This window comes from Peromyscus californicus, unplaced genomic scaffold (assembly GCF_007827085.1).
Source record: "Peromyscus californicus insignis strain IS unplaced genomic scaffold, ASM782708v3 Scaffold_18__1_contigs__length_77618521, whole genome shotgun sequence".
Classification (NCBI taxonomy): domain Eukaryota; kingdom Metazoa; phylum Chordata; class Mammalia; order Rodentia; family Cricetidae; genus Peromyscus; species Peromyscus californicus.
The window spans coordinates 60,646,991-60,668,628 of record NW_026294480.1 but is presented as its reverse complement, the minus strand read 5'-3'; the positions used below and the strand labels follow the sequence as shown (position 1 = coordinate 60,668,628).

Sequence of the window (21,638 nt, the reverse complement as noted above, 5' to 3'; positions counted from 1 at the left end):
CCCAGCACTCGGGAGGCAGAGGCAGGTGGATCTTTGTGAGTTTGAAGCCAGCCTGGTCTACAGAGTGAGTTCTAGGACAGCCACGATTGCTACACAGAGAAACCCTGTCTCAGGGGGTGGAGGGTGGGGGAGGAGTAAGAAAGAAAGGAAGGAAGGAAGGAAGAAAGAAGAAAGGGAGAGAGAGAAAGAAAAAGAAAGAAAGAAAGAAAGAGAGAGAGAGAGAGAGAGAGAGGGAGAGGAAGGAAGGAAGGAAGGAAGGATGGAAGGAAGGAAGGAAGAAAGAAAGAAAGAAGGAAAGAAAGAAAGAAAGAAAGAAAGAAAGAAAGAAAGAAAGAAAGAAAGAAAGAAAGAAAGAAAGAAAGGTGGTGACATTTTATTTGTGCTCTAACAAACAAAGCTTGCCTGAAAATCAGGAGGAGCTAGCCACTAGTTAACTGTAGAAGTCTGGAGGTCTGTACAGACAGACAGGAAGTGATAGAGCTGGCCAGGAAGAGGAAGTGATAAGGCAGGTGGAGAGAGGAGCTCATTTCATAGAGGTGAGAACTAGTGGCTGGCTGCTCTGCCTCTCTGGTCTTTCAGCTTTGACCCCAACATCTGGCTTCAGGTTTTGTTTTATTAATAAGACTTTTTAAGATTTGTGTTACAGAGAGAGAGAGAGAGAGAGAGAGAGAGAGAGAGAGAGAGAGAGAGAGAGAGAGAGAGCGAGCGAGCAGGGAAGTTAAATTATCTATGTGGTTGATAGTGTGTTTCTTTCTATTAACACTGGACTACACAAAAGATTCTTTTCATGTACAAATCACAGCTGGTCTCTTACATCTGACTCTAAGCTTTCTGACATGGAAGAAGGATTTTGTTCTAATGTCTGAGGTACCATGCTTTCCCTAAGCGCACGCTCAGAACAGCCAGGCAGCACAACAATTTTGCTGTTGCTGCTTTCTCAGTATGCCCTACGCTTTAGTAGGTTTGCTGTGTTCAAGGAAAACAATTTAATTCCAGTTCTTGCATTTTTTCCCTCACTGTTCAGTCAAAGTCTCACCAAGGACATACGACAGCCAACACTTCAGCAGCTCCTAGCATTCTGGCCTCTCTCCTCCCTCAGCCTCTGGCATCCCAGGCAGCCAGGCACCCCTACCCCCAGCGCTTTCCACTGACCTCAGAAGAGGGCTAGCTCGAATAACACACTTGTCAGAACACCTTGGTAAGCAAGCCAGTGAAAGACACCACACAGATAGACATGTGACACAGATTGCTGTGTACCGATAACCTTCATCTCCCAAGAGCTTGCTTCCCTGTGACGAGTTACATCAGAATGCTGTTAGGAAGTGTAATGCTGTCAGCCCACATCGGCACGTTTTACACGGGCCTGCTAACGCTGCAATGGAAGATGATTTTTAGGTACTGCTATAAACACCCCTGTGCTTCCATACAGAAAATAACCTTGACCCACAGAAGCTGTTGTAAAACAGAACCAACCAAAGGTTCCCGAGTAGTCATGGGGAAGTAAGGAATTCTCCCCAGGTGCCTGCCCTGAGGAGATTTCTACCAGGGTCCAGAACAGAAGCTACAAGCGACTAAGGATACTAATCTGAGAGATATAAAATGAATCTAAGCACACTGAGTTCTTTAGTCCATTCACTTTATTCTTTTAAGTCAATTCTATCTACACAGCTTTCCTGCTCTCTTACTTAGCTCCTCTCAGTCCCTCCTGCTCTCAGTCCCTTCTGCTGCTCTCTCATCTCTATCCAGTTCTTTCCATCTCTGTCCTCATCTTTGTTCTAAATAATTCTCCCAGTGCTGTGAGGGAACCAGTGTATATACACAAGCAGTAATTCCTTGGTAAAGCAATGCGAGGCTTAAAGTTTTCAGGGTGCAGAGAGAGGTGATAAGGACCCACACATAAAGCAATAATTGTCAGCTTCCAATTACAACCCCAAAAGGGGAGTGACTAAAGGGGAGTTCTCTGGTAGGGTTAGCTAAAGGCTAAGACCAATTAGGGGATTCTAGGAATAGCACCTGGCTGAGGAGGAATTAAAACTTAATTTTCACAAGGAAGAAGCTTGGCACCTATCACCTGCCTGGCCTTGACAATCTCTTTGGGTCAGTGGGCAGTAACTACCTTAACTCAGTAACTAGGAAGTAGCTAAACCATCATCCCAGGAATGTGAGCAGTAAATCTCTCAAATTAGGGTCATGTGTAAATAAACCAGGACGAAGGTAAAGCATTGAGGATTTAATTGTTAGTGGTTATTTTCTCTATCTGTAAGTGAGGTGAGCTAATTCTTATCTATGTGCAGCTTGTCCTTGGATAATAAGTTATCTTTGTAGAAATACTTTTGTCCGGAGAATGGCCCTGGCCAGATGTAAGCTAATGAAGAATAAACACAGCTGGGGACAGTTGTCCAATTACCCCAAATGTATAGGGAAAGTTGTGCCCAAGATTGAGATGCAGTTGTGAGATTACATGTACACATGACATGGAGATGCACGGTAAATGGGGAGAATCATAGCTGTTATTGCACAAGAAGTTTACAACAAGAAACAGCCAGTTCATTCAAAAGGCAGTAATTCCATAACGCCTTGTGTGATGGTTTCCTCTAACAGAACCCTTAGTTCTGATAGGTTGACCTTCTGAGCACTAGTTGTCGCCTGCTGTATACTCTCATGGACTACCAGCAGCTCTCAATAGGGAAGACGGAAAGAAATGGGCTCAGTCAGAAACCAACTAAAACAAAAGAAAACTGAGTGTCTGTTGACACATCTCTCTGCACACAGGGGACTGTGGGTCTGAAACATTCAGACAGTGTTTGCACCTGGTGAGCTCTAAAAATTTAGATGAACAACAGTGTGGACCCACTGGTGTTTAGTCTTTAAGGAAATGCCACAACCACCACTAAAAATGCTTTGTTTTGACTCCCGGATGGCATGATAGAGAGAACAGAGCTTCTTAGTTTTACTGAGAATAAAACCTAAGTCCCGACCACAGCCTGTGATGTGTGTGGTGTAAGGATGTGGTAGAGGTTGTGTGGTGTGTGTATGTGGGGGTGGGTAGTTGCACATGTGTGTTTGGGAAGAAGCCAAAAGTCAGTATTGGGTGACTTCCTTAATCATTCCTTTTATATTAAAGCAGAATATTCCACTTGAGCCCAGAGCTCAAAGATTTGGCTAGTCTAACTAACCAGCTTGCCCCAGGGATTCCCTGTCTCATCTGCTGAGCACTGGGATACAGGCAGGCCATTGGTGTGTGCTGGAGATCCCAATTCACTCCTCCCACTTCATGACAAGGGCTTGACCCACTGAGCCACCTCCCCAGCCCCAGATCTGCAGCCCGGGCTTCTGGCACTCACCCTTGATGACCCTTTACTTTGCTCACTCCATTCCCGCAGGCTCGTCTCCTTGTGCTCCTAACATTCCCACCCCAGTGCCATGGCTCCTGCTCTTCACTGGCCAGAGACACCTTCCTTCAGGCCCTGCTCAGATGTGGCCTGGCAGAGGGGCTTCCTTCACCATCCTCTCCTTTGCCATGCTGTATTTATCTCCATAGAACCGACATCCACCTGGGACATTATATTTTATCTGTTAACTCGTTTTGGAAAGCCAGTTTCAGGAGGTGTGTGTTTTGTTCTCTCTACTCCCTGCTTGTCTTTTGGGCCTAGGCAGTACCCGGCTCACTGTGGGAGTCCGATGAATATCTGCAGATGGACCAAACTGGTGAGCACTAGGCTGGGGTCCAGACACCTGGGGTCTGCTCTGAGTTCTACCAATGAGAAGCGGTTCCACTTCAAAAAACTGTCCCTTGACACTGGGTTTCTGAATCTGTAAAATGCTTGGCTGGGAACAGATGTCCCTCTGGCCTCTCCTGGCTCTAAGATCTGTAGGTTTTACAAATTTGCTTTGGCAGATGGTCTTGGATAAAATTCTAGCAACACCATTTTCTTTTCATAGGCATGAAATACAAGCCTTCTGGGACACTGCATTATGTGTCCAGGGGTGCAGCTTCTCCTGCAGCTAGGATGGAGCCTAGGATTCCCGCTGCACTTCGAGGTGCTTCCAACAGAACCTTCCCTTCAATCCTGTTGATGGCTAATGACATAATTGTGTTTTTCTGCTACTTTCCCTGGATGTGACTTCCTTGAGGACAGTAGTAAGTTCTCAATTACTTTGTCTGCAGCAGGTGTCACAGTCCCTGGCTCTCTGCAAATATCTACTGCATGAGCCAAGATAAGCTCCACCCGGACAAACCTCTGGTCAGCCAAAAGCTGCTACCATCTCTTTCCCCTCACTAATGAATGGCAGGCCAAAGTAGGGCTTTGCTTCTGATACTGACCTATCTGAGGGCCGTTAAGAAACTAAAAATTGCTGAGAGCTACTGAGAGTCAGGTATACCCTCACACTTTCTCAGTTTATTTAATCCTCATGACCACCTAATAATTAGAAATTAGTACTGCCCTGGGGCCAGCAGCATAGCCCACTGGTAGAGCACTTGTCTAGCATGAGAGACAGCAAGCAGCAACCAGGAATTGGTTCCTTAAATGATGAGAATGAGCTTTCTGAACTCCAAAGGCATTTTTGTCATTAGAAGGGATATTGTGGAATATTCCTTTACACTGACTGTGTGAATATATGTCACTGTGATTGGTTTAATAAAGAAGCTGACTGGCCAATAGCTGGACAAGTAGAGGTTAGGCAGGAGAGCCCTATAAGTGTTAACTAGTAACAAGCCTGAGCTATTGGCCAAACATTTATAATCAATAGTAAGCCTCTGTGTGGTTATTTGGGAACTGACTGGTAGGACAGAAAACTCCACCTACAGGATATTTTTATTGACCATAAAGATAGCTAATTCTACATAATATACCTGGAAGGGTAAAAAAGCATTTCAATTAGGTGGTTTGAATTTTAACAGTAAAGGTGTGTTTTTGATAATACCATGTACCATGCATTCACTGAAAAAAAATTAGGAATTCAAATAAATTGCTACTCAATTATTATGGCATACTTGGAAACAATCACTATCAACCTTGTTAAGCCTTAATCTCCTAGGCTTTCTCTAGTATATTCATTTTATGGATGATGTCTGTCCTCCCTTGTTTTCTCTTGCTGTGATAAACAGCAGCTTATTGATCACACTCTGTCCTTGAGGGAGGTCAGAGCAGGAACTAAGCAGAGGCCATAAAGGAATGCTGCTTACTGGCTTCCTTCCTACAATTTAGGACTGCCTGCCATCCCTCAGGAATCATCAGTCAAGAAAATGTCCAGTCTGAGGGAGGGATTTTCTGAACTGAGTTTTCCCTCTTTCCACACAACCCTACCTTGCATCAAGGTGATAAAAATTTACCGGTTACGTCATTTTATATTATGAACGTATTGTATTACAAAACTATTGTATTGTGGCTTAGTAAGATTATATCAAGTAGAGGCACCATCCATCCACCATTCTGTTAACACTGCTCAGACTGTTTCCACTTTTAAACTCCATTGTAAACGTTAGTTTCTAATGCGAGGGGGGTGGCCCAGCTGCTAAAGTGCCAGCTACACAGGCATGAGCACCTCGCTTCAGATCCCACTCTACCTGTCAAGAGTACTATTCTCCGAGTGCCGTCTGTTCTCTCAGATCCTGTTCAGAAGTTTGCTCATCATCTAGGTCAAAAATTGGTGGTTTTCCAGGTCTCCATCACCACCTACCTTAGTCCTCTCTGCCTATTCTGACTTGTTTTCTTGCAGAGTCTACATTACCACCTACAGTCAGGACAGGCTGAAGTTTACCTCAGATGCATTACATCCTTACCTGAAGGTCCTAGCTCTTGGCAGAGGGCAACCCAGCAGTGGTGCCTGAAACTGTCCGATGACCACATTGTAATGTAAATGATTTGGAAAACATTGGCTGGGCAAGAATGTGAGTACCCCACATGTCACTATGAGAGTCTCTCCTTTACATGCCTGGGAGCTGCAGATCCCCTACTCCTGAAGCCATTTCCCATCAGCACCTTCTCTGCACTCTCTTGATGCATCCCCTGCCCATCTTCTGAAATCCAGCCTGTGGCCAGTACTCCATGATTCTAGAAGCTCTACCCTCCCTTCTGGCCTTCCACAGTACCCATGTTTACTGACTGGTTTTGTGTATCAACTTGACTCAAGCTAGAGTCATCAGAGAGGAAGGAGTCTCAGTTGAGGAAATGGCCTCCATGAGATCCAGCTGTGAGGCATTTTCTCATTCAGTGATCAATGAGAGAGGGTCCAGCCCCTGGTGGATGGGTATACCCATGGGCTGGTGGTCCTGGGTTCTCTAAGAAAACAGGCTGAGCAAGCCATGGGAAGCAAGCCAGTAAGCAGCACTCCTCTATGGCCTCTGCATCAGCTCCTGCCTCAAGAATCCTACCCTGTTTGAGTTCCTGACCTGACTTCCTTCAGCGATGAACAGCAATGCTGAAGTGTAAGCCAAATGAAACCTTTCTGTCCCAACTTGTTTGTGGTCATGGTGTTCATCACAGCAATAGAAACCCTAAATAAGACATCATGCTTTATTCTCTGCTTGGATTCTAACTTCTTTAGCATATAGTCAGATATTCCTCATCATTTCTCTCTTTGCCCTCAAAGCTCTTGAGAGCAGAAGCTGGTTCCTTCTTGGTAGTTGGCTTGGTAAGCATGTAACCTATGGTTCGAGACTTTTAACTATTTTCCCTTATCAGTGTCACGCTATGTGTATACATGGGACTACATGTATATGCATGTGGAGAACTATTCCTCACATCCAATGTAATAAGCATAGTTTAAAAAAAAAGCCTTTTAGACATGTAAAAATAGCTTAGTCAGGACCCACTACACCCAAGGCTGCACCTGATAACCAGAACCCAGTGACATCACTCACCATAACAAGACACAGTCCTAGACCCCATCATGCCCACTGGACAGTATATAAGCAGAGACCAAGAGCAATGCTCTGCTCTGCACATCTGGAGAGACCGGGATCCCGACCCTCAAATCAGATACTTCTGTTAGAGACTGGACCTGACCTTGGGGAGATAGGCTTAGGACCACAGTTAGGAATGTAGTGTGTGAACCTTGTGTGATGACCCTCAGCATAATGAAATATAACTCTTATTATACTGACTATGTGTATCTACCTTCTTGCTTGCAGCATACACTTTACCTTTCTTTTTTAAAGACAGTCATACTGCTATCACTGCCCTGGAACTCACTGAATAGGTGGGGTTGACTGGACAGTGAGCCCCAGGGATTCTGTTTCCATCTCCCTAACATGGAGATTACAAGCCCAAGCCACCATGTTGCGCTTTTTATCAGTGTTCCGGTACTGAACGTAGGTATTGGGGATGGAACTTGGGACACCCATACTACTATTCTCATTTTAGACCTGCATGAAAAGGGACAAAGTGGAGAGAGTCCCACTTCTTTAATATATAGTATTACTTAATCTCATTCACCTTATTGATAAGTAGGTATTTAGGACCAGAACGAATCTTAGGACAGAAGTTGCTGAAATATCTCTCAATATAGCCCAGCTGGCCTTGAAATCACGGTTTTCCTGCTTCTGCCTTTCTATTATTGGAATCATAGGGGTGGGCCATTACACCTGGCCTTCATGATTCCTTCCTCTAAGAAATGTATGCGGTGTTTGCACCAAAATTAAGTTTCCATACAGCAAACTAGCCTAGCGCTAGAACTCCAGGAGGCCGCCGCCATACCTTTGAAGGTAATGGACATAGCTTTCTCTGCCTCCAGATCCTTCCCCACGCTCAGGCAGGCAAGATTGATCGGCGCGGGGAGCCAGAGGCAAGCATTCCAGCACAGTTTTGCGGTTAGGCAGAACCCCAAGTAAGTCTCCAAGAATAAACGAGCAAGTCACAAGGAGCTAGGAGGCGGGGGTGGGGGTGGGGTGGGGGCCGACTGTGAACTCTGCTGCAGGCGGACCTGTCACTCCAGCTGACAGCGGGAACCCTCCACCCTCAAGTTTTTAAGGAAGGCGGTGCGCCCCAGACGGAGAGCTTGGCTCTAGGGAAATGAACTCCTGAGGTTGTAAAGAGAAAGGAAAAGGCCGGGGCGGCCAGCGGCCCAGTGAGACACCTGTGGAGTGGGCAGCACAACAGGCTCAGGCTACCTGGCGTCGGGCTCCTCCTCCGACTCGGCCTCCTCCTCCTCCTCCTCGCCCTCCGACGACTCCTCCGTCTCCAGCTCCTGGGCCGCCTCCTCGTCCGCACCCCAGCCGAGGAAGCCCTCCGCGGCGTGTCTGCTGTCAGCGCTCGCCATCGCGCCTGTCCCGGCCGGAGTCGGAGCTGCCCGCGCCTCGCCCGGTGTTCTCCGTCTGACTGCACTTCGCCCGGGCCGCGGGGCTGCTCGGGTTCCCGGCGCGCGGGGCGGGGGAGCCCCAAGCCTTTAAATAGAAGGCGTCGAGTTTCGCCACTGAGCTTCTGGGGCCCGGGCTCAGCTCTCCCCGGTCTGGGTCGCCTGCCAAGGGCCCCGCCCGCCTTGGCAGATCTTGGGTGGCCTCTGGGACCGGGGCAGACTGCAGTGCTGAGGGCTGCACCTGGGCGTCGAGCGACCAGGCTGCCCAGCCTTCCATCCAGTGATTTGGCGGGTTTTACACTCCAGCTGAGCTGCTGGATGGTTCCTTGAGGCCAGGGACTTGCTTCCCTTATTCCTGAAGTTATGGTGCCAGTTTGTAGATAGTTTAAGGTCTCACTGCTAGCACGGTGACAATGGGAAACTTGCTAGACGCGCCCGATACAAAGGCTCACTTTCCAACCATCAGGCCCCACTGTTCCAGAGAACCTCTTAAACCCACACTACCCAAAGGTGCGTCGTCCATGGGACCGAGATCTCATTGGATCATGTAAAGCCGGTGCTTAAACTCTCAACCGCAGCTCTAGGACTAAAGCCCAAGGTTCTCCGAGAGATCAAATCCTGACTAATCCCCTTTCAGAAATCAGGAATTTACACCGTATCAAATAGAACGCCTTCGGCCTATTTATTTATTTATTCAGGATCACCACCTTTCTCTGAAATCTCCAGGTTTGAACTCGCTGCTCCTCTCCAGCAGCCTACTGAGTATGTTGATACCTAGCAGACGATGGATGTTCATCTCTGTCCCACCACCCGGTTCTTAGAAGCTCCTAAGCTGGCCAAATACCCAGGGCAAACCACAGTATGTAACGGATGCTTCTAAAAAGGCCAGACCTGTGTAGTAGTGAACAGGCAGGAATGTATCCTTTCCTGAGAAGGGCTCTGGGGCTACAACTCCAAACCTTTATTTTTAATCACAGCGGATTCTACTTACAGTTTAGTTTGTAAAGGAGACTGGAAGGTAGGTATTACTCTCTAGCTACAACAGCTTGCATGCTGTGCACCAGGCATATGAACAAAGGTGTAGATCAGCAGGCTCTTTTACCACTGATTTTGCCCAAGATCCTATTTCAAATAATCCAAAACAGAATTGTTTACAGAGTCCACACTTTTAACACTAACAATACTTTAACAACACATACAAACATATAGAAATGGAGCAATCAACACACACACACACACACAATAAAATGTAACATTCACACAAAATTGAAATTGAAAATAATGTGTCTCCTGCTGCAGATATTAGCTCAATGGGTAGTGCACTTGCCTATCAGGCACAGGCTGAGTTCAATCCCCAGCACTGAAAATAAATGAAAAAACCTGCCTCATATATTAACAGCCCACTTACCTGATACAGCTAGACTGCTACAAGTACATGATCTTAGGTGCTGGCCCATTAGTTCCAGGATGTAAATTTATGAGCTTTTTGGCCTACTTGTTACAACAAATCAGCTCAAAAGTAGTAGGGTGGGGCCACTGAAAACCGAGAACAGGGTGGCAGTGCACGAGTCCACATTGTGGTTAATTCTGAGGCTTTATTAAACGTCATACTGCTGCAAAGCAGAACACCCGTCCCAAAGTGCCCACTATTTACAAACATTCCCTGGGGTCACCACTAAACTATCACACTCAATACATTCTGAGAAGGAAGAGCTGCACAGCATGGAGCAGCTCTCAGGAACACTGCCAAGAAAAAGAAGTCATATATAAAACGCTTAGCTGCATCCAAAGTACTACAGATCAGTGATCTAAAAAACTGACCCACGTGGAAAGCTTTATTCCTAATAAAGCCAGAGAAATATAGTGGTTAAGGGGCTTAACCACAGAATTAGATTCAGACCAGTTCAGATCCATCTCATTACAAAACCAGTGACTGTCACAGAAAAATTACACCTCAATAACTTCCAGGTATAAACTTTATTCCACTTGACAGCATACAAAAACTTGAACTTAAAGGAAAAAGGAAATATGCACCCTTTATAAGTCAAAGAAAGTGAACATTTTAGTTTTTTAATTGGTCTGCAAAAAATAGTTCAGTGGTACAAACTGTACCACCATAGGCCTACAAGAAGTCTGCAATCTTTGAAAAAGTTAAAACTGCCTTCAAGATTACTTTTTATATTTAAATTTACAGGTACTAACCAATTTACAAATATTTACATAAACTAAAAACAGTCTTAATAAACAGAATAGCTTGTATCTGAAGCTACTACTTTCATGTGGAAAAGAAATACTAAAAAAGACTTTTGTATAAACATTCAACTTTTATTGATAATTTTATTGTCTTATCTAGAACACTTGGTAGTGGCTGACTGCCTAAAATCCAGTTTAGATCGATTACAATCCGCAGAAATCCGATTCTACAAGTAGGATAGAGTCTTGACTTGGGTGTTTCAGTTTTCTGCTGTTTTTATCATGAGGAAAATAAACCAGAAAACCGGAGGTAAAGCAACAGTGTACACTGCACTATGCTCTCAGAAAGCATAGGAAACTTCACTTCTCCAAAGTGTCTGAGTCAGAGACTCAGTCCATTAGCAAGTCACTACCTGCTGTTCGTGCTCCTGTTACAACAGTGCAAAATGTATTGTTTCGTCACAAAACCTAAAGCAACCTCCAGTCTCTCTGAGCAAGGTGTGAAGAGCTCATGGGGACACTGGTACAGACACAGTCACAGACAGGCTGCCCCAGGGAGTCAAGAGAAGACTTAAGGCAATGGTCCAGAATTTCAGGACTCCACAGTGAGTTCACAGAGTCCAAGATTTCATTTGCTTCAAGTAACTCAATAACTGACTTGAATCTTCCCTTGACTAGAACTGAGTTGAACAACTGTCTACTGCCAGTTACACTGCAAATATGTATTACTTAGATCCTTTGCAAAATTCCACATGCTTCTTCAGTATTAACATGTGGTACAAGTACTTAAAATTATATCAAAACCTTAATAGTTCAGGTAATTTCTCAAAATATATTTTATGCTGAAAAGTCATGCCATAATACTACTAATCATCAATGTAAACATTTTCAAAAATACATTTTTAAATCAAAGAGTTTATTAGGAAATGTCATAATAAAATATGTAATCTTTATATAAGTATGTCCTTTAAAAAATAAAACAAAAACAAGAACAACATTAAAAATAAACCATGATGGAGGTAAACAAATGCACTGGGATGTAACTATTGTTCTTTATTTCTTGGAAGAGGTTAAGAACTGGAGGCCAGCTATCTCTTCAGGGTAGCAGCTCTCGAAGGCAGAACACTGTTCAGATCTCTCTTGTTTTTCAATCTCTGCCAGGACTAGGAAAGGGAAAAAAATTAAAAATTAATCTTAAAATACAAACTAGACACAGAACAAAAGACTGATTTTGAAAAGTTTAAAAGAATATTAGCAGTGGTTCTATCTACAAAGAAGTTTAGATTGTTTTTCTTAATTTTATTTCCCAAGGTATTTTATTACAACCAGAAAAGAAACAATTATTTAATATTCTATGGATTGATTTAAAAAAAGTGGGCACAGTGGTGGCAAAAAAACTACAAGTGACAATAATAATGTAACTTACAGATTAAATTATTTCATCTAAAATAGCCAAGTACTCAATTTGAATTTAAGAAGGGGAAAAAGACTAGCTTCTTTTTTTTTTCTTTAATGGAAAAAACAATATTTTTATGAAGGCAAGAGTAAATATAAAACTTGGTGCATGCCCCTGGAAACAGTGAAAGAGTTCACAAGAAAAGATACTGCAATTCTTGTTCATGTGCTAAAAATCCAGGTCACGATTTTATGAAGACATTAGGTGTTCAAGTAACTAATAGGCAGCTTTACTACTAACTAATCCTAAAAGAAGTTTACCCACTACCAAGAATAAGTGAGCAATAAGAAAAACTATGTTCCACTTTGCTTGTTATGAGGCAAGGCCTACTTTGAAGAGAACTTACAGCACACTACTTGCATTTCAATTACATGAAAGTCTGTCTGTCTGTCCAAATAGTGAAAAGGGTATCACTAATGCATCTTCAGTTCTCTGACCTTTCCCTCCTAGGAAGCCTTCCCTCCTAGTTCTTACATATTTCTATCAATGCATTTTCACACTGCCATTCATTGCTGACAAGTACCTCATCTAGCAAAACTACTGATAAATAAATCAATACTGTGGACACAAACCTATAAATACCTTTTGAATTTTCAAAACGTATCAAAGATAAAATGTCATGGTGGGAGTAGCAGAAAAAGGACAAAAAGCACAATTCACATATCAAATCCTTCTCTCTAATAAATGCCCCAATACTTTAAAAAAGGAGTCCACTGAGTTTTATTTAGTCATTTGTGAGTTTAATAAGCTTCCTATTAAAAATGTAAAACTTATAATACCTTTCTCTGGAGGAAAAGTACATCTTTTTTCTTTTCTTTTGTCACATTAGTGGCTTTACTCTTCTAACTTTATTTTTTTCAAGCACTCTAGTCCACTAACATCTCTAGAGTCAACAGGATACACTGTTTACCTTTAAAAACTGATCCTTGATCATATCAAACTTCTGCTTTTCATGCACAGCTCTGGCGGTATTAGTTCCATCAAAAGGTTCTGCATCAGGAAATGCACAGGTAAAAAAATTAGTACAGTGGGGTTTTATTTTTTCCCAGCACTGGGGATCAAACCTAGGGCCTCATATATGCCTGGTAAGTGTTCTACCACTGAGCTCTGTCCTCAGTCCGAGAACACTTTTAGATTAGGTTCAATTATATGAAACTGGCAGTATGTTACAGCCTCTGACTTATAAAAACAGCAAATTCATATGGTTTAACCTAGTATTTTTACTAGCTGTGTATGTACACACACACACACACACACACACACACACACACAGACACGCACGCACGCATGCACACACACACACGATTGATCTAGCTATGAGCTGTCTGGTAAGGTAGGTAGAATTCAAGTCAGAGGAATGACAGAAATGATTGGAGGTGCAACTGAGTGGATAAGATCTCTAAGGGTTTAGCGATGGTAAGGACCTATCCTGAGGAGAATTGAAAGTTACATAAAGAATGAAGCACCGTATTTAAGAGAGGGAGGGGCACAATGCCAGCTGTTACAGAAGGGTAAGCTTAAACTCAGTTGTAATTTAAAAACTGATTTTTTTCCAGGAGGGAAAAGGTCAGGAACTTTTAAGTAGAGCAGTGGTTCTCAACCTTCCTAAATCTGCCACCCTTTCATACAGTTCCTCATGTTGTGGTGACCCCCAACCATAAAATTGTTTTTGTTGCAACTTTATAACTGTCATTTTGCTACTGTTATGACTAGTAATGCAAATGTCTGTGTTTCTCAACGGTCTTAGGTGACCCCTGTGAGACAGTCTTTGGATGCCGCCCTCCCCCAGGGGCCATGATCCCCAGGTTGAGAACTGTTGGAGAAGATGTCACTGCTGAAGAGAATGGAGGGCTGGCTGTGCAGTGTGTTATGATGTGAACGATGTTTAGAAAGAGATCCAGGAAGAACCACTTCCATGAGGAATCTGGCAAGGAGGAGAAAAAGAATCCCAAGCAGAGAAGACAGGAGGAAACAAAGCTCTTGTGTGTGCCCACTATATGCTACCTTCTGTGTCTATGCCCTCACCCACAGGACACAGCACAAGAGGCCATATGTGACAGAGAGAGACAAGGCGGGGTGGACAGGACACACAGACCAAGTGACGCTTTTGTTTTGTTTTTAAACAAAAGGCTTACACAGCCCTTAAAGCTGAAAGGGAAGAACGAGAGCCAAAAGTCAAGGAAGTTTCTGAAAAGGAGCTAAGAGGAAACACCTAGAGAACCCGAGGAAAGCAAAGAGCTACAATGGAGAGGTCACTTTATTCTGAAAACTCCTGGGCGGTGGTGGCACACGCCTTTAATCCCAGCACTCGGGAGGCAGAGCCAGGCGGATCTCTGTGAGTTCGAGGCTAGCCTGGGCTACCAAGTGAGTCCCAGGACAGGAGCAAAGCTACACAGGGAAAGCCTGTCTGGAAAAACCAAACAGAAAACTCCTTAGTTTGTGGTTGTGGCGGTCGATTTTATCTCGTGTATATATGTGTGTGTGGGTGCAGTGAGGTCTGGGGTGTGCCGTCATAGGACAGACAGCGTGAGAAAGCTGGTTCTCTCCTTCTGCCATGTGGGTCCTCTGGCTCAGGCTGCCAGGCTTGGCCGCAAGGACCCTTACCGTCTGACCCCTCACAGGTCCTCTAGTTAGTCTGTACTTCTTACAGAGGCTGTTTAAAAGGACGTCATCCACTGTCAGAGCACAGTGGAGCTTTTCTACTGTGTTTTTAGGTTTTAGTAGAGGAAGGCTCTATGCCACACTGAATCGGGCCACATCATATACAGCACTTTATTAAAATGTTCAATTTTCAAAAGAACACAAGTAACTAAAATAATATACACTTATTGTCCAACATCAGCAAACCAAACACCAAGAAGATTTAAATTCATAGTCATGTACCCTTTTACAATGTTGCAAAAAACAAGTTAAAATAGTCTCATATAATATTTACTATAAATGTTGGCTTTTTTAAATTCTTTTTCACCTCAAGATTTACAAAAATCTTCAATTTGCATTTAAGAAAGCATTTTAGTTTTGTTTGTCGGGGCACGAGTAGTACTGGAAAGCCAATTCAGGGCCCAGCATGTTAGGTGGGACTTTGGAGATTAATGTCCCACTAAGTCAAAGAACGTGTCTCAAGAATGTAACTACATGTTAACTTATTTGAGAAAACAGAACTGTTTTCAGACCATTTTTAAAGTTAATTTGACTTCATAAATAGGTATCACAAATTACATAGTTTTAATCAACTATAGTATGAAGAATGCAAGAGCTGCTCAAATCTTACCAACTAAAATGTTCAAATTCACATTTAGTATTTCTCACAACTGAAGAACTTTAAATGCTTTTCCAAATTGAACATGTAAAGGTAACAATATAAATCACTACATTATTTTAGCAAAAATAAAGTTGGAGTTAGTCAGAAGCAATATGCTAACTAGATTGCAGACACTGGTCAGGGGAACCTACCTTCAACACAGATGTATTTATTTCTCCATTCAATGTCTTCAGGCCTCGGGATGGCTTTGGCTTCACGAACTGAAATCATCTGAGTGTTCCAGCTAAAGGGAGAAACAACAACAACAACAACAAAAATGGCCGCTTTCCTAATTTCTCTTTGATTCCATCAGTTGGCAAGCTGACCCTGACTGCCTGACAGAACACTGAATCTTGGCTCCACCCCTCAGCACCAGTTCTCCATGTCCTTGTTTATTTATGTTTATTACATGTGATTCTGCATACCTCTCCCAAGTAGTTTAAGTTCCAGGACACTGAGATACTTCTTTAGCTGTTCAGCTAGTTCCTCAGTATACACTAGATACTGAATACACATTTACTAATAAAGGAAATAGTACAAAAACGCTTCTTTAAAGTTCAAATAAGTAAAACACATAAACACTGTCTACTGCTAATACCTCAATAAGAATTTTTCATTAGTTGTAAGGTAATCTTGTGGCATTTTCTTTTTCTGATAACACTGCATAATTTTCTTCAGGTACATCTTATAGGATTTGTGATAAATCTTTGAAAGTAGCTAGCAGAAGCAAGGAAGAAAACAAAATTAATGTTTTCTGTTTTATTATATAAGCAGCAGCAGTAGTTAACAGCACTAATACAAGATCTCATGTAGCTCAGGCTACCTGAATTTGCTATGTACCTGAGAGGACCCTGATCTCCTGATCCTCTCTGCTCTCCACTTCACAATGCCAATTTATGCATGCTGGGAACAGAACCGAGAGCTTTGTGCACCCTAGGCAAGCAGTTTACCAACTGAACTATATATACCCCACACCTACTCGTAAAATATTTTGAGTGAAATAATTTTGTCTACATATTTGAATATAAACATTAACTGTTCTACAGTATCTACTAATTTTACATGGTTTTTAAAAGACTATAAACATTTTATTTGTATTTCTGAGTTACTATAAATAAAAGCACTTTTCTTTTTTCCAAGAAACACTCCGAAGTATACAACCACCTAGCTAATATACAAGAGAAAAATAAATCTGATGAGATGAAATCTTTTTGTCAACAATATTTGGCTTTCTCTATCAGCAAGCCAAGAAAGAATATTACTTGAGGCCCACCAACACTCAAGCAACTCTTGCTCTATGTATCAGAAAATCCCTAAGAACATAATCATGGGTCCTATATGGGAGGTTTCTGGAAACAGGATTAATTTTTAATTTTAAATATGTAAGAAATAATTTGCTGTTTGTGGAGTTTGATCATTGCAAAGTATCCTGCAAGCATAGTTTTATAGTCTTGCTTTGATCAAGAGCTGTACAGAGCATAGGATGGTAGCATGCACCTGTAATCCCAACACTCAGAGGCAGAAGCAGGCAGACTGCAAGTTCAAAGCTAGCCTGAGATAGAGACCCTGTCTCCAAAGATCAAGGACCGAGGATGTATGTCAGTAGTAGAGCATTGGTCTGGCATGAACAAGGCCTTGGGTTTGAACCGGGGCCATGGAGGGGGGTGGGGAAAGACAACTAGTATGGACATACATCATTAACAGAGTTTTCGTTCTTTAAACATACACGTGTATCTATACATCAAAACATATACATCATGTAAGTGGGTGGGGGTTGTCAGTGGAGACATTCTAACACTGGTTGTTGCTTACAGTAAAATGTAATAGATGCTTCAAGTACTGCAGTTCTGTGAGTTCCAAACAGAAAAGGAGGACTTTGCTCGATTACTACAAAATGCTTCCAAGATTTTCTTTAAAAATAGTGAGAAAATAATGAGAAAAATTATATGACTACATACTGAACCAAACATGGTTACAATATTATACTTGTATCACTTTAATTTTCACCACTCAAGATCTTTTGTTTGTTTGGTTTTGTGTCAAGGTCTTACAGAGTCCAGTCTAGCCATGTCGTCAGGGACACCCTTGAAATTTTGACCCTCCTCCCTCCATCCTGTGTGTACTTGGAAAGAAAGCATGCCTATCCCACCATGCCTGATGCTAAATCCTGTGGCCCAGGCTGTCCTCAAACTGGTGATCCTCCTGCCTCATCCTTTTCAGCATATTAGCTTGTGGTGCTACAACTAGCAGTAACTTTTACTAATTTATCTTTATTAGATTTTTTTATTTTGTTTTAAGAGAGTGTAGCTATATTGCATAGACTGACCCTTAACTTCTAGACTTAAACAATTTTTGCTTCTGAGAGCAAGACTTGGCGAAAAAAAAATCAGCAATTTTTAAATGGTCATATAAAACTACTGCAAAATGTACTGTATATACTCAAACATCCCTTAGCAGACAGTTAATTCTTTGGCTTCCAAGTAAGGATGCTTTTAATTGAATAAAATTCAGAAGCAATCCTTACAAACATTTTAGCAGTGCCAGCAATCTTTTAAACGGTACCTCATTCATTGCTTTGATCGCATTCTTGGCTGAGCTCCCTACAGTCAACTACGTGATATTATCTTGTATAAAGTGCTGGGCAGAAGTACTGTAAGAGGAAGTCTTAACATCTCTTTCCAAACATTAGCATCCCAGCTTGTATCATCTGACCCATCCAGCCATTTTCTATTCATGTTAAACTAACACAAAGCCTTTCCATCTACCTTCTGGGTCAGTCCCACAAAGCACCTACAGAAGAAATCCCTTTTTCTTCTGTGACTCTTCTCCCTTAACATTACACTATATGTCTAATTTATAAAACAACAACAGATACTGTCAATAGAGAATGTGGGTGAGAGCTGGGCGGTGGTGGCGAACGTCTTTAATCCCAGCACTCGGGAGGCAGAGCCAGGCGGATCTCTGTGAGTTTTAGGCCAGCCTGGGCTACAGAGTGAGATCTAGGTCAGGCACCAAAACTACACAGAGAAATCCTGTCTCAAAAAACAAAAAACAAAAACAAAACAAAAAAAAAAAAAAAAAAAAAGAATGTGGGTGTGGGGGCTAGTGAGATAGCTCATCATATAAAGACACCTGCCACCAAGCCTGAGGACCTGAGTTTTATCCCTGGGACCCATATGGTGGAAAAGAGAAAAGTAATTCATGTTTTGTAGTTTTACATCTTTTGTCAATGAAGGCTCCTTCTTTCTCATCATTGCTGCCTGAAATTTTTAACCTGGATTATTATTTTTTGTTTATTTGCTTTATTTTTTTGAGACAGGGTTTCTCTGTGTAGTCCTAGAACTGGCCCTATACATCAGGCTGGCCTTGAACTCAGAAACCTGCCTGCCTATCTCACAAGGGCAGTGATTAAAGGCATACATATACCACTACACCTAGCTAGTCTGGATTATTTTAATTTTGTTCTTACTCCGCTTTCCTCTAGCACATTTCTGACCCCTTTCTAACTTCCTTCAGTCATTTTAAGCTAATTTAAGGATCTATGATCCACTGAAAACCTCACCATCTCACCCTCTGCATCTAAACTGTAACACACATCTCTCCATTCAGCACTGGGCTAGGTGTTGAGGTCATCACTACAAATGAAAGATGCACAGAAACTCTACTTGTAAGATTCTGAATTGTAGTTCTTCTTTCATGTCCTGTGTTTCAAATACAAGTCAGATTTCTTTAGAGTTACCTACGTGATATCAAAAAAAGGCAGTTCCAATGCTGCTGTAATCATTACAGTTAAATGAATTTTGGAGTCAAATTATCAAAATCATTATCCTTACTAGCTATCAATTCTTTGGGTATTTGCTTCATCTCTTACTGAATCCTTCTGTGACTCACTAGTAAAATATAAGGTCACAACACAACCTCATACAGTTTATAGAAATTGATGAGGTACCATCTCCTCTGCTTATAAGCTCTTTCCTATCTACTAATAGCCATTTATTAGTGCTATTACTCCCCTCTCCAAACCCTTCAACATGTAATACTAAAGTCACTATGGCTCTTTGTATACAAAGGACTCTACTCCTTCACACTTTCCAGATTGATCAGATTACTACAAATCACCAGCTTTACTCTACCTAGACTTAGAACTCCCCCAAAAAAGCTCCGCTGTCTGGTTGTTTATATATTGCCTTCAAATCAAAGAAAATAAAAGATGTATTTTTTGGTTTGCATTTCATCCTAATACAGCTATTTATTCAGATATTGATCATTTAAAAAAATCCCAAGTCTGCCTTGGCAGTATTTTTTTTACTTTAAATTTTAAATTCCTAGGAAACAGATGTTCCAACTACAACCTATACAGAACTAAAACACAAGACCCACCTAGGCCCTACTAGAGGAAGTCCTTAACATAAAATAGAATCACAAATGAAATAAAACAAAACACGAGCATTATCAGGGCCAGAGAAATGGCTCAGAGGTTAAGACCATGTACTGTTCTTGGAGAGGACTCAAGTTCAGTACTCAGAACCCACACCAGGCAGCTCACAACTGTAACTCCAGCTCCAGGGGATCCAGCTCCCTCTTCTGGACTCCATGAGTACTGCACCCAACACGTACAAAACCTACACTAGACATACACACGTATTTAAAAAACCCTAAGTCTTAAAACTAGGCTTATTAAACTATGAATGTTTTATTATCAAAGAATAAAAACTGAAATCTTAGTTGCTATTAATTAACTGTTAGGTGTTCTATCTCAGGAACCTGCTTACAGCACTGAAATGAACAAATGCAGCTTCTCTAAATCTACAGCAATTACTTATATATAAAAAAACAAAAACAATTTCAAGTTTGACTTACTCAAATTCTGTAGCATAATATTTAAGAAAGCCCAGTAAGAGGTCCCCAAGACTTGATTCATTCTTTGAGAGGTAAGGAGGAACATTACATGGAGCATGATGTACAAGGTGCAGCTGTACAGAAGTACTAAAAGACTCCTGTGGGAAGAAAAAGGGAGAAGACACAATGCCACTGAAAATATATACTAACAACTTTTATCAATCCTGATCTAGGTTCTTTGAAGTCAGAAACTTTTTTTTTTTTTTTTTTGTGCTGGCAATTTAGAAATTTGAAGACGTTCTTTCACTTAAAGTCTCACCAGTAAGGCATAAAGTATATGAAAAACCTTAGTTCTAGTTTTTGGCTTGTGTGTATCATTATGGTAGCAAAATTCAAGCATGAGTCAAACTTTATTATAAATACCATGATTCTTCCCAAAGATACATATTTATAAATTACTTGCCTAATTATTTCTACAGTGAAGTTGTACTTTATGTATAGAGATATCAAACACGAGCAATGGCTTTTTCCAACTGCCACTTAACATAATATTCCTCTCAAAGGCCACAGAAGCTTCAATATATGAATAGTACAGTTTTCTTTTTTTTTGAGACTTTCAAAATTGTTTGATTTTGCTGTTGTAGTTTTAGTGGAAATAGAAAGACAGCTATTCCATGTGAGCTGAACTTCAAAAGATGATGGGAGGGAAAAGAAGATAGAATACATACAAACAAACATTTATCATAGCTATTTACAAAGGAATTATTAGCTGTGTGTGATCTAGGTCTAAATAAGGCATCTATTATAAAGAATATGAATGAGTACTTTCTGTACTAAAGCTGATAGTATTCACTTTCTTATCTGACCTTTCCTCTATTAGCAGCAAGTTCTGGATCTGAACAGGGTGATTTTCAAGTAATACATAGTCATAAAGATTCCCCCCTCCTTTTTTAAATGGAGACTCTCTACCCTAGGCTAGTCTCAAACTCAGTATGTAGCTGAGGATGACCTTGAATTTCCAATCTTCCTAGCTCTATGTCCCAAGCAGTAAGATTATAGGCATGCACCCACACCCACTTTTTATGTGGTGTTGGGGTCCAAACCAGGGCCTTATGCATACCTGGAAGGCACTCACATCACTAAACTCCATTACTTTAATTGTCTAGCTGAAGAGACAGATGTGGAGACAGAACAGCAGCTCTATTTAACAACAGAGATTCCAGGAGAAGGAGCAAATGCATCATCTCTACCTCACTTTGTCTTTCACTTTACAGGTAAAAAGATGGACTTAGGACGATAGTATTTACAACTGTAAAACATATTGTCTGACAAAGCAAATGTAAAAGTCAAATGTAAGAGAGATGGTAGGTATAGTTATTTTTTGCCAACTAAAAAGAAAAGCAAGTCCCTGTTGAACAACTCCTGCTCTGAAAGCTTTTTACTAATTTTGACTCCTACCACATTTTATCATAAACACTTGATTCAAAACAGAACACCCATTTCTTTAGTTTAAAATGTCTGACTTTCCATTCTTTTTAAATTTTTTTCAGT

General features: G+C 41.6%; 2 protein-coding genes across 7 annotated transcripts in view; both read right to left on the bottom strand.

The window, feature by feature from the left end:
- Window positions 1-10,142, bottom strand: part of Cmya5 (cardiomyopathy associated 5) — a 98,853-nt gene extending 88,711 nt beyond the window's left edge. For both annotated transcript variants that reach the window (XR_008219595.1, XM_052743565.1), the window contains exon 1: window positions 8,114-10,142. Coding sequence is in view for 1 of the 2 variants with exons in the window: in XM_052743565.1 (XP_052599525.1) it covers window positions 8,114-8,262 (149 nt within the window). In the remaining variant the exon portion in view is untranslated. The remainder of the gene's footprint in view (window positions 1-8,113) is intronic.
- A 1,244-nt stretch (window positions 10,143-11,386) lies between these two features.
- Tent2 (terminal nucleotidyltransferase 2) overlaps window positions 11,387-21,638 on the bottom strand; it is a 56,448-nt gene continuing 46,196 nt past the window's right edge. For all 5 annotated transcript variants that reach the window (XM_052743570.1, XM_052743567.1, XM_052743566.1 and 2 more), the window contains 4 exons: window positions 20,109-20,245; window positions 15,401-15,492; window positions 12,858-12,937; window positions 11,387-11,654 (listed from right to left, as the gene is read on the bottom strand). In XM_052743570.1, coding sequence (XP_052599530.1) covers window positions 11,580-11,654; window positions 12,858-12,937; window positions 15,401-15,492; window positions 20,109-20,245 — 384 coding nt within the window. In that variant the 3' untranslated portion in view covers window positions 11,387-11,579. The remainder of the gene's footprint in view (window positions 11,655-12,857; window positions 12,938-15,400; window positions 15,493-20,108; window positions 20,246-21,638) is intronic.